The 12,663-nt window shown below is 38.9% G+C and overlaps 1 protein-coding gene across 2 annotated transcripts in view; it reads right to left on the bottom strand.

Moving 5' to 3' along the window:
- Nucleotides 1-12,073, bottom strand: part of PDGFD (platelet derived growth factor D) — a 230,294-nt gene extending 218,221 nt beyond the window's left edge. For both annotated transcript variants that reach the window (XM_061202621.1, XM_061202622.1), the window contains exon 1: nt 11,598-12,073. In XM_061202621.1, coding sequence (XP_061058604.1) covers nt 11,598-11,721 — 124 coding nt within the window. In that variant the 5' untranslated portion in view covers nt 11,722-12,073. The remainder of the gene's footprint in view (nt 1-11,597) is intronic.
- Between the last annotated feature and the right edge of the window lie 590 nt (nt 12,074-12,663).

The raw sequence follows: 12,663 nt of genomic DNA, 5'->3' as shown, positions 1-12,663 counted from the left end.
ATTTTCAACATATTTTAATTATACTTAAAATTTATTGAGGTCATATGGACTACAATAGTTATATATTAATGACAGATTACCATGATTTGTAGTTTATTCTTTTCAATGTATTTGGAAAATATAAAATTTCCCTAGTTGAACTGACATGCCCAACCAAGAGAGGGAGTAAAAAAAAAAAAAAGGATGCACAAAGCTGTCTTTTTTCTGCTGCCATCCAGTGGTCAAATAATCATAGTGCATATCACATGTTAAAAAGTCAAGTCTTCCTGAGTAGGTAAGTGAGCCCCTATATTTGTTTTTATGGTTCAGAAATATTTAGCCTAAAATCTAAAACCAAGAACGTATGACTCCCAGTTCTACAATTAAAAGTTACTTTTCTGCTCAAATCTTAATTGATATAATAACAGTAATAGTAATAACCAATAAAGGATTTGTCTTTCAATCTTCAAATAGTACTGTGCTCAACAACAGCTTAATCAATATCATTTTTTTCTGAACTAAATATTAGGATAGATGATTTACAGTTACAATTTGGTCAACAGGACAGAGTATTTAAAAAAAAAAAACAACAACAAAGTAACATGATGGCGGCACACAGATGGCCCTGTCTTGCCCTTTGTTTATTGCCATGAATACTTTATCTCATCAACTGAAGTATAAGCTTTAACAGAATAGAGAGTGTGCCCTAGGTTTAACTGTTTCTGCCTCAGTGCTTCATCCAGAGATTTCCATGTAGTCAGTACTTAATAAATATATGTTGAACAAATGAGTAGTGTTTATGTTTATTGCAGTTGGGTCTGGTGAAAAGTAGTAAACTAAAGAATTGAATGAAAACAATATAAAGCCACAGTGGCTCTTCCTGGGGTATTTAAATAATCTCTGCATATGCTGTACTTAAACTAAATTCCAAATAGCTCTCACACCATCTCTCTCTTTCTCTCTCTCTTTTTTTAATTAGCAACTATCTAAAAATCTTTTAATTCCATGTTTAGCAACTTCATCTATGGACTTTTTGTTTTCATAGGAAATGTATACTTTTTTTATTCCATTCAATAGCAACTCTCTTATTTAATCCTCAGTAAAATAGCGTGAACATGTTCTCTCTCTGTAGATAAATCTTTAAACAGAATGGAGATGCATTACTCTTTCCTTAGCTTTCCATAGTCAATCATCCTGACTGAACCTTAAGACTTGTTTCATGATCCTTAATTTATTTCTTTTTCTTTCTTTTGAACTTTTATTAAGTAGTGGGAACTTCACGTAAAAGTACTCAAATACTAATTCTGGAAAGGAAAGGTATACCAAAAAGGATTGATTCTAGTCAGAGTATGTGTGAGGTTTTTTTGGCCGGGGTGTGAGGGGGAGGGGTGTTGCGTGGGGGAGAAACAGTTGAAAATTCTCCACATTTCATTGATATTAGTCCAAAATTAACCCCAAAGTGTCATGCTTATGCCTAAGGCAGCAGTCTAAAAGTATATGTGATCTTGAAATTTTCAACTAAGTCATTTAGAAATGACCAATTCTTCATACCAAGCCACTGTCTATAATGGCTATGAAAGCACTTTGTCATGTTATAAGAACTCTAGGAATATCAGCTATTAGTATTATACACCCACAATCATGAATACCACTTTATTTTTTTTGACTTTTTTAAATTTTTAATGCAATTTTTGAAGGTTACTTTTCATTTACAGTTATTACAAAATATTGGCTATATTCCCCATCTTGTGCAATACATCCTTCAGCCTATCTTACACCCAATAGTTTGTACCTCCCGCTCCCCCACCCCTATATTGCCTCTCCCTCTTTCCCTGGTAACCATTAGTTTGTTCTCTATATCTGTGAGTCTGCTTCTTTTTTGTTATATTCACTAGTTTGTTGTATTTTTTAGATTCCACATATAAGTGGTATCATACAGTATTTATCTTTCTCTGTCTGACTTAATTTCACTTAGCATAATGCCCTCCCAGTCCATCCATGTTGCTGCAAATGGCAAAATTTCGTTCTTTCTTATGGCTGAGTAGTATTCCACTGTACATATACACCACATCTTCTTTATCCATTTATGTGTTGATAGACACTTAGGTTGTTGCCACATCTTTGCAATTATAAATAATGCTGCTATGAACAATGGGGTGCATGTATCTTTTTGAATTAGTGTTGGTGTTTTTTTCAGATATAAACCCAGGAGTGGAATTGCTGAGTCATATGGTAGTTCTTTTTTTAGTTTTTTGAGCATCCTCCATACTGTTCTCCATAGTGGCTGCACCAATTTACATTCCCACCAACAGTGTACAAGGGTTCCCTTTTCTCCACATCCTTTTTTTTTTTTTTAACATCCTTATTGGAGTATAATTGCTTTACATTGTTGTGTTAGTTTCTGCTTTATAACAAAGTGAATCAGATATACGTATACATATATCCTCATATCTCCTCCCTCTTGCGTCTCCCTCCCACCCTCCTTATCCCACCCCTCTAGGTGGTCACAAAGCACTGAGCTGATCTCCCTGCACTATGTGGCTGCTTCCCACTAGCTATCTATTTTACATTTGGTAGTGTATATGTGTCCATGCCACTCTCTCACTTCGACCACTTACTTTAAAAACATGATAGTACATAGTTGATTACTTCATGTTCACTGTGCATGCATTTCATGCAAATGAGTGCTTCTCTATTACCTCCCTCCTCTAGATTTCATCCACATGGATATTGTACAAGCTCCTAAAGCTTAAAGTATCCACAAATTAATTTTCTATCTTCATGACCTTCCCTCATCTGTTCCTCCTCTTCTAATCCGTATCCTGTTCAATAATACAAACAGCCATCCAGACAATTAACAGAAACCTTACAGTCACCCTAGATTCAGAGTTTAAACATCCTTGCTCCCATTCATTTACAATCTGATAGGGATCATGTGGCCCAAATACCAGTCATAAACAGAAGACAGTGATTGGTTGATTTACTGACTCTTCAAACCTTATTGAGGAGAAGTCCTACGTGCCAGGCAATGAAACAGACAATGAGGTGCACAGCTTCATTAAATATAACAAGTATGCTCACATCAGCAGATGGCAGATTTGTAAATAAATATGTACCATGGAAACATTGGGAAAACAAAGGAGTAGCCAATTCTACCTAGGGAGGATTGGGAGTCAGAAAAGGCTACATAGGGTGGTGCAATTCCTGTCTAAAATGTGATACCTGGTCAGCACATTCACTCAATAGTTCATTCAAAAACAATTATGTTGTGTCTGGAAGAAAAACAACAAAAGGATTAATACTGCTAAGGAATTCACCATTGGATGAATAACCCAATATTTTAAAAAACTGATAATTTCACTCTGAGGCCTACTGAATTGGAGCATTTCCTTTAAGTGCCAGTGGGATCACCCACTGCAGACCTCAAGAAGTGAAATAAAAAGATCAAAAGCTCAATAAACAGCAGAAGCAGTAAAAATAGATTTACACATCATTCACATATAAGTAGCAACTGACACTCTGGAAAAACTAAGATCCTCTTGAGACTAACAGTGAGGAAAAGTGAGAAGATAAGGCTAAGGCCAGAGCCTTAAGGGCAGACAGGAAGATGAAGACTCAGCCAAGGAGACAAAAAAATAAATAAGTAAAAGAGCACTCAATGATATACGGGAAAATTTCTATGTGGTTATTCAATGTCATATTTCTATAGTATAAGTATTCTGTTTTTTAAATATTATAAGTTTATATATATGTATATGTACATATCTACCTCCAAAATGCTTCAATTGTAGAGCTTGATAGGTTATAATATGACATTATTTTTTAACTTTAAACGTTGTTTCTTTTTATATTAACAAGATCCCAATTATATTCTAAGATTTTTCCCACTTCTTTCACTATTCATAATGGTTACAGAGACAGAACAAAACATAAGATACACTTTTTAAGCCTTTTCTAATCTTGTTTCTCCAAAGAACCTAAAGTAAGTACTATGTTAATTCTGGCTTTATTTCTATCACCATTTCAAACTTACATTTAGGAATAGTTAAGGCAAAGGAGGGGTAGTGTCAAACCAAAGGAAGAGATCATTTCAAGAATGATCACAAAGGAGGCTACAGATCACAGTGACCTCACCCAGAGTGGTAGGGATGACTTCAAACTGCAATGGGTAAGGGAAACAAGAAGTAGAGACAGTAAGGCATGGTGAGACCGAAGAAGTTTATATGGTGATAAAATGAAGAAAAACATTAAAACAAATTATATATGTTGTGGGAGAATGCAAAGACACTTAAACATATGTGTGGGCTAACAGGATGGAGAAAATAAGAAGGGAAAGTTTAAATACAGGAGAGTAGTAAACTCTGTGGGTTTAGGGCATGGGTTTGAAGGAGTCAGAAAGAGGTGGAATCCTGCACAGGAGAGAGACCAAGAGCACAACACCCTCATGCACGACTGAACAGAGTCTAATTTATAAGAGCACTGCTGCCTCCCTGATCCCGACATAGTATTAACACTAATACCAGTTTTACACTGTTGTTGTTGTTTAGCAGCTACATCATTTGTTGAAGCATAAGCTGTGTTCAACTAAACCAGTTAGAAGATAAAGATATAGACATATCTCTATCTATCTATCTATCTATCATTCTATCTCTCTATCTAGCATAGCATAAACTGAAGTTAATTCAAGTTATTCCATTCTGTAATTATGCAGTTGTTTTTATTTTCTAACCAAAGAGCTAGATTTTGCATTTATCCCTGTTGAATTTCGTTCTGATAGGATCAGCCCATCACTTCAACCTAAGAGCATGTAGGTTCTCTAATTCAGCAGTCAGCAAACTACAGCCTGCAGGCCCACTGCCTGTTTTTGTAAATAAAGTTTTATTGGAACACAGCCACACACATTCATTTATGGAATTCCTATGGCTGCTCTCATGCTATAATGGCAGAGTTGAATAGTTGCAACAGAGACCTCATGACTTTAGGAAAGCCTAAAATATTTACTATCTGGCCCTTTACAGAAAAAATCAGCCAAACTCTATCTAATTCAACCTGTTAACTATTTTTTCCAGATAAAATATGCAAGTAAATGTGTTTTCTGTGTCTTCATTCAAGTTATTCAGAATCCTGAACCCAATAGGGTCTAATCCAAAATGCAGATAAAAATTCCTGTTCACCTCCCTCTTGGCTAACACAAATCTATTAGTTATCACTAAAAGAATGATAATAACAGTCCATGATTATCCAGACTATAATTGTCCTTTTCCACAAGGTTGTCATAGTAAGCACTGTCAATTTTCTGGTTGAAATCCATATATACATAAGCTAATACCACTTCCAGTTTATGATCCTGGTAAACCTATTAAACATACAATCTAAACTTTCCTTTATGACTCAAGAACATCCTCTAAAATCATCAGTTTTACTGGGCTGTAATATAGTACTTCCCCGGTGACATACAGAAAGAGGTTAGAGACCATTGGGGCTGCTGTAACAAAATTCTACAGATTGAGGGGCTTAAAACTACAGATATGTATTTCTTAGAGTCTGAGAGGCTGGGAAGTCCAGCAGATTCCATGTTTTTTTGCTGTCTCCTCATGGGGTGGAAGAGGTGAGGATATCTCTGGGGTCTCTTTTATGAGGGCGCTAATCTCATTCATGAGGGCCCTGCTCTCATGATTCTAATCAACTTCCAAGGGCTCCACTTCCTAAGATCATCACACTGGGGGTTGGGATTTTGACATACAAATTTTGGGGGGACACAAATAAATATTCAGTCCATTGCAAGCTGGAACTATTCTCACCTGATTCAATAAGAAGCCTAAGCCAGCTGTGCTTGCTCAGGTCTTATGAATGCTTTTTGAAGCCTGAAAAAAGTAAGAGGAAGCAGGAAAACTACTAGCTGTCACTTCTCAATGCTAGTAGTGTGAATATATCGAACCAGTCCTGTTCTCTAGTCTAACACCATGCTCTTGCTGTGCTGTGGACAGGGAAACCACATATGCAAGTGAGATAGAGCTACATGGAAAGTAAAGGAAAAGGGTATATAAGTGTCTACCACAGGAACTTTATGACCTCATTTATACACGTTGTGACACTCATTTGGCCTTTAAGTGGATCTGTTGCACATATATTAGTTCATTTGGTTGCATTTTACATAGTTGAAGCTGCTGAATAGTGAAATTCTGAAAAAGTAGTCTCTTGCTATATAGAGCTTATTAAATGTTTCAGCAAAATGCAGAGCTTAGCAGCAGCTTCTCACATCGGATCTGAAATGACTTGTTCAAAACTAACACAGCATATTCAACCCATTCTCAGAGCCCACACTCAAGAGAACTGTCACTGAGCTCCCTCAGTCCAAAGAAGGCATGCTAGATTTCAAATTTCAAAAATCAAGAGTCCTAACATACAAGGTTTCAAATCACATTTGGCTCATATTTATAGGCAAAGCACTGCACCCAAAACTGTCCGTCTTTATAAACACTCTACAAAAAGTGCTCAAGTAAAAAACCCCAAACTTGGGAAAAGATCACTCTTCATAATGAAGGACAGCTCATGTGCTATGACCTCCCTGTCTGCACACGGCACAAATCACAAAAAACACAGTATTAATCTATTAAAATTAAAGCTAATAAATGAATGTCAGCATATCAGGGTGAAGAGCAAAGATATATTACTATATTCATCATCAATGCTTGTAAGAAACAAGGCATGCTTCATTCTTATTCTGAAAAAAAAATTCTTGGAAGAAAATATTTCTTCCTGTCTGTGCACTTTTGCACTTTAGTGTCTCACGGGCTTATTCCTTTATTTAGGACTTACATTTGGTCCTAAAATACTATATGGGGAGTCAGAACATTTTTGCTGCAGCATTTGTCTTGGATTCTTTCCTTTTGCTACTGTATATCATCCCCCTGTAGCTTTTTGCTGAAACTGTCCTTCACGTAAAAGTTATATAAAAAAGTCCCTTTCAAAATTGCATAAATTCTGAAATGTAGAAGTTTGAAATAACTTAAAATGTTGTCAAACACTAACCAGGTTACCTCTGTGATTTGTGTCCCTAATGAGACCTCAGATCCAGTTAATAAAATCCAATATCTGGTATGCTGCGCTGCAGAGGGGCTTCCAGGGTGAGGGGACCTCAGTGATATCCAGGCACTGGGCACTTTAAATTTAGAAATTTTGAACTAGGCTCCTATTTTAATACAGGAAGAATTTTATTAAAATGTTCAGCTAATGCCTTTTTACACTAATCATATCATTTCAGCAAAGAAAGTTCAAGAGTAAGTTCCAGAAGGAAGATGACTTGCATCATGACTCAGCTCTCAAGGACAGAGACATAAATGTCTATATCCTCCAGACTCTCAGAATGACGGGATTCTCTGAGACCACATATGCTCAGGAGTCCCATGTAAGTGACTCTGGGGACATTGCTCCATTGTTTGACCCTATTGTACTAAAACAATAAAGGTTTGCTTTCATTTGCTGAAAGGGAAAAATCCTGTATTCAAAAATCACTGTCATTCAATGAACACACAATGGTTATTAGTATAACTCACAACCTTATGGCATCTTCCACTATACACTGTGGAGATATCTGGCTAAACTCACCTCTTTAAAAGAACCTCTATTAAGTAACATAACCTATGGTGGCAAGTCAAAGCCATGTTGCATTTAAAATATGTAATCTCCATTACGCTCTGTAGCCTTAATACACTTAGAGTTGAACAGAAAAATATAAATACAGAAGAACCTCAGATTTAGACACTAATGTGATTCTTAGCTTTCAGACACTTTAAAACTAATTTGTTTAAATTACCCTCTGTTTTATTTTTGCCTTTCCTTTAAGCTCTGATCTTTGCACCAAAGTCAGTGTGCTGTCATCAGTGAGGACAATAGAAACTGATGTTATTTAAGAAATAAGCTTGACCACTTAAAAAAGAATCTCAGACCACAATTACTAAAACTGCAGGCCAGTCACAAGATAATGATAATAGACAATAGACAATTCAAGTCCTGGCATACTAAACAACAAAACAGAACTATATTCAGAATAATTTACCACCAACACCTGTAGTTTCTGAAAGCAAAAAAGGGTCAAGAAAATGAAGAGTGCATCTGTAATCTTAACCCCATAAGCAGGAAGTTCTATCTAGTTAGATTTAAAAATAAGTAAGCAATACTGTCAGTTAATTGCTACCTTCACACTTCTTGATTCACACTCTGAGAAATACCAGTTGTGGCCAGTTATTATAACAAAAGCATCAACTGCACAGGCACTAAAATAAAAATATGTAGATGCTATTGCTAAAGGAAGATTTTCTCTGTGCTAAGAGTTGGATCAGGAATGGGTTTCAAAAGTAAATCAGTTTGAGAAAGAATAACAAATATGATATAAGGAAGCATAAATACTCAATTAAGCACTGCAAACTGTTATATTTTAATTCTTCTTAGCTATACCTATTAGTTTCCTCCTGGAGACAGGGACCAAATTCAACCACCCTCTTCCTTGGGTCACCTTTTGTCATTCTGCAAGTGCTGGCAAGGGTTCTACAGACATCCCTTTTAGAACAAGAACATAATGTGATGAAGAGTTCTGAAAGGCCAGGAGACTGCAACAGAGCAGCCTCCTACACTGGGTAGAAGGAGACTATCATTTACCAACCTTCACACTCTATCTCCAATTCATTTCTTAACTACTTCAGTTACCTGGAGCTATTAGGTACTGGGAGACCAAAAATCAAGATTTTGTATCAGGCTGGATAGGATCCAACATACCTCATGCCAAGAACAGGGGATGCCTGTCATCATTCTTCCTTTCTTAACCCCAACATTAGGCAGCAGCTAACAGGGTCAGCAGAGACAAAACGATGGCCCTCAAGTGTAAAGACAGTTCCGTCATTAGATAATGGTTTCGAAACCCCTAGTAAGGGCCATATCTAATCTTTTGTTAGATTTCCTACAATTTGTAATCTGAGGGCCAGGTCTTCTAAGGACCCTAAATTAATGTTTGGAAACTTTTATCTTCTATCTTCCCCTTATTGTATTCTCTGTTTATGTCCTCCGCAAACTTATACCCTGTCTTAATCGGATCAAGAGTATTGGCCCCTTTATTGAGCCATTAAGGAACTTTGAGAGAGCAAGTTTAAAATGTCTGGAATCAGAACAAGGGTTTAATTTAATAAGTTATTACTTTCTCTCATCAGCTCAATTGTTGCCATTAAAATTTCCCAGTGGATGTCTAAACTTTTTCAAAGACCCTTTATTCTTACTCTCTCACCAAAACTCTACAACAGTGTTTCGCAACCTTTTCTTCATATCGTCACTCCCCTGGTTAAGAAGCCTTTTTAGACATTCTTTTTTTTCTAATCACATCTGTTCCCTATGAATTGCTAATACTACAGATGTACTGTATATCTGTTTATACGTACTGACCCTTTGGAGGACCACAAACCATTGTAATTTCTAAGACTTTTTTTCACCTCCTAAGATCCAACTGCTTTCCTTTGGGGCAATATTACCTTTTTTAGAGAATGTCTCTCTATAACAAGAATAAGCTGCCTTTTGAAAATTCCCCCAACTAAAAGTTCACTATGAGTGTTAATTATTTTTACTCTGTATACAACAATTTTCTTTTAATCCAACTACCTTTCCCCCTTTCCTAGCCTTGTTTATAAATGAGATTGACACTGAGTTAAGTACTGAGCAATCTGAACTAATCAAAGTGTGTGTGTGTATGTGTGCTGTAACTGCAAAACAGCTCTAGCTAAAATATGAAGAAATAAATCCAGGGTAGTTTTCAAATTTTAATAAAATAAAGCATTAGCACTTCTCGTATAGACTACATAGATGTACAGAGTTTTAACAGCAAAAAGTAAAATGAGATTATTCTTTTCCAAAAAACAGAGATATGAGCTGCATGACTTGGTTTTAGTCAGAATCTTGGGTTAATGGGCAATGGTTACATACTTTTCATTTTCTGTCCTTGATTTCTTGTAACTCATACTTGGGAAGCTAAGGATTACAAAATTACCGCTATGAAGTCATACAAATTATAAATGGCATTTTACTCTATGTAGCTGAAAGGGCACATTAAGTGCAAACATTAAGAAATCTAAAAACTCAATGAGTAGAAGATTGTCCCTGGTGGAAACATTAATGAGTGAAACAAAGCTATAAAAGTTTAGTCTTGAGCCTAAACCTTTTTTTTAAAATTAATAAGAAAATTGTGTGCTTACACTAAGATGAAGGGTTATCAAAAATGCACTGCTAGCATATTTTACACAAAATACTGTGAAAAGGTAATTCTATAAATACAGGGTGACCTTCTGCCTGGAAGTTACTCTGTGCCTTCCCTGTACCCCCTCCACTTCAGATGACTTTAGCACACTGAAATACACAGCATACTTGCCATCAGAAAATATAATAAAGTTTTTGTTTGTTTGTTTCAAAGCACAGAAGGCTTTCCGTGGTGTCCAAATTAAGGACATACCAAGAGAGAAACTGATAAGAAAATAAGAAGGCTAATATGTAATTACCAGAGGTCAAATGTTGCCAGCTCCAAGAGTGAAGCCATTAAGAATAGCTTGGTGATCTCCTTAGGAGATCTGTTAGAACTTTAAGCAAGCAGAAGGAAAGAAAGATATTTTTGATGAAGGGAAACAAAACAAACACAAAAACCTATGGGTCAGTTCAGGTAGATGGCGGAAACAGCTGCAAATTATTGGCAACATCAGCTGTACTTGAGAATTCAGGAATAAATCAGACCTTGGTGGAGGCCCAGAAAGTCAATAAACGCAATTAAAATCGCTGGGATCCAATGACCCAGGTGTCCTCCATAGTAAAGGAAAACAAACAAGCCTGCTTGGGACCTTGCTTAGGAGAGCTGTTTAAAGAGCTTTGCTTCTTGCAAACAGTTGGAAAGAATTCTATGCAAGACAACTAATAGCAGAAGCCAGGTCCCCCTGGGATACAGATAAAACTCCAAAAGGCATTTTCCTCCCAGACTCTGAGTTTCTGAGCCACGCTGAACTCGACTGGAAAAATCACTCTGGGGATGAAAAGGGCAACATACTGCACACCGCAGTCTCCTCAACATAAATAATACATAAATAAGTTGTCACTCTGTTCCAGCTATCATTTCCTCTGAAATGAATCATTCCCTCTCCCCACACTTAAGAAAAATAAAAATAAATCACCCAGAGAAAGCCACTCTTGAGTCCCTCCACCTATCACAAATGCCCCATCTATCCGTGTTTCCAGTCCAAAAGGTTAAGAGCCTGACCGTGGTGCGGCGCAGCCTGCAACTTTCTTCAACTCTGGGATCCTAGCATCAGTTGACTGTTGGACACCAAAATGACTTCTCTAGGGTCAGGGAGATGAGCCACCTGACCTATCCGATCCCCTCAGGCACGCGTCCCACACCCCTCTGTCCATTCCGGAAGAAGGGGCTTTCTCGGGACTGGAGAAAGGACCCGACCCCTCTTCCCCCTCCCCCCCTCCCACCCGCCCATACACACAACCAAGGTTCATATGAAAGACTGAAAAGGGGTGTGGGACAACAATGATGACAACAAAAAACGTGATTACTTAATTAAAAAAATAAAATCTGAGTCTCTTACCATCTCGCCTGAGGTTGGCGTTGCGCAAAGCTTTGATGGATGCGCTCTGCGGAGTTGCAGAAGTGTCCCGGTAGCTGCAAAAGTTTGAGCAGACTAGCGTGTAGACAAGGATGAGCCGGTGCATTGGGATCAGCGACCTAGGGACAGCGTCGCTCCAAGAAAAAGCCGGGACAGGCTCCCAGGACCACGCCGCGCTCTGGCCCCCACGCTCGCCCTGCGCTAGCCCGGGCCGCCCCGCCGTGCTAGTCGCCGAGCTCTCCCCAAACTTCCTGCATGCTGAACTTTCCGCGCGCGGGTGGCGGCCGCACTTCCTTGTGGTGCTGAGAGTTGATAAATGGTGACGGGACAAACAACAGGTTGACGTTTGTTCGCCCCCTCCGGTGGCCGGCAGCTGCAACACAGGCTGCAGGGGGCGGGTGGCGCGGCGTCCCGGGCGGGCGAGCAGAGAAGCCGCGTCCTCGGCCCCAGCGGCGGCGACGGCCCCTGAGTTGCGCGCACTCGGGCTCCCAGCCGCGGCGCGCGCACAAGGCTGCCTGGGTCCGGCCGAAGCCCGCTCTGCCACTGAGCGCGCCCAGTGTGACCGTGGGACGCAACTCTTCCCACCACTCTGGGCTTAACCCTAGAGGTTAGACCAGAGGGACAGCGGGGAACAAGGAACAGGGTGGCCGGGAGGAAGTGGGAGAGGGTAGAATCCCCAAACTTCTCCAGAGGTGATGGGCTCCTCCACCCATAAGACATGGCTCCTGCTTGGGTGATGGTGGGGTTTGGGGAGGAGGGCTGGAGTTGGAAGTTTGTCGTTTACAATAATCAAGATCAGATTCTACTCAGTCAGGATTTTACTAAGTGAAAAAGTGGAAGAGCTCAATAGTAAATGAGCTTGTTTCTGAGCTTCCTTTGAGCTCCAGTAGGTGTGACCTTGGCCAAGTCAAGGTTAATTTCTCAGGGAGAAACACAGCCTGTCCTTCCTATCTCACAGGGCCCTAGGTATGAGGGGTGCGTGTGACCAAGTGTACAGTAAATCCTCAAGGGTGTTGGTATATGTCCCACCCCCACCCCCTGAAAAGTA

This window comes from Eubalaena glacialis, chromosome 10 (genome assembly GCF_028564815.1).
Source record: "Eubalaena glacialis isolate mEubGla1 chromosome 10, mEubGla1.1.hap2.+ XY, whole genome shotgun sequence".
NCBI classification, from domain to species: Eukaryota; Metazoa; Chordata; class Mammalia; order Artiodactyla; family Balaenidae; genus Eubalaena; species Eubalaena glacialis.
The sequence above is the reverse complement of the archived record's forward strand: the minus strand, read 5'-3'. Positions and strand labels throughout refer to the sequence as shown.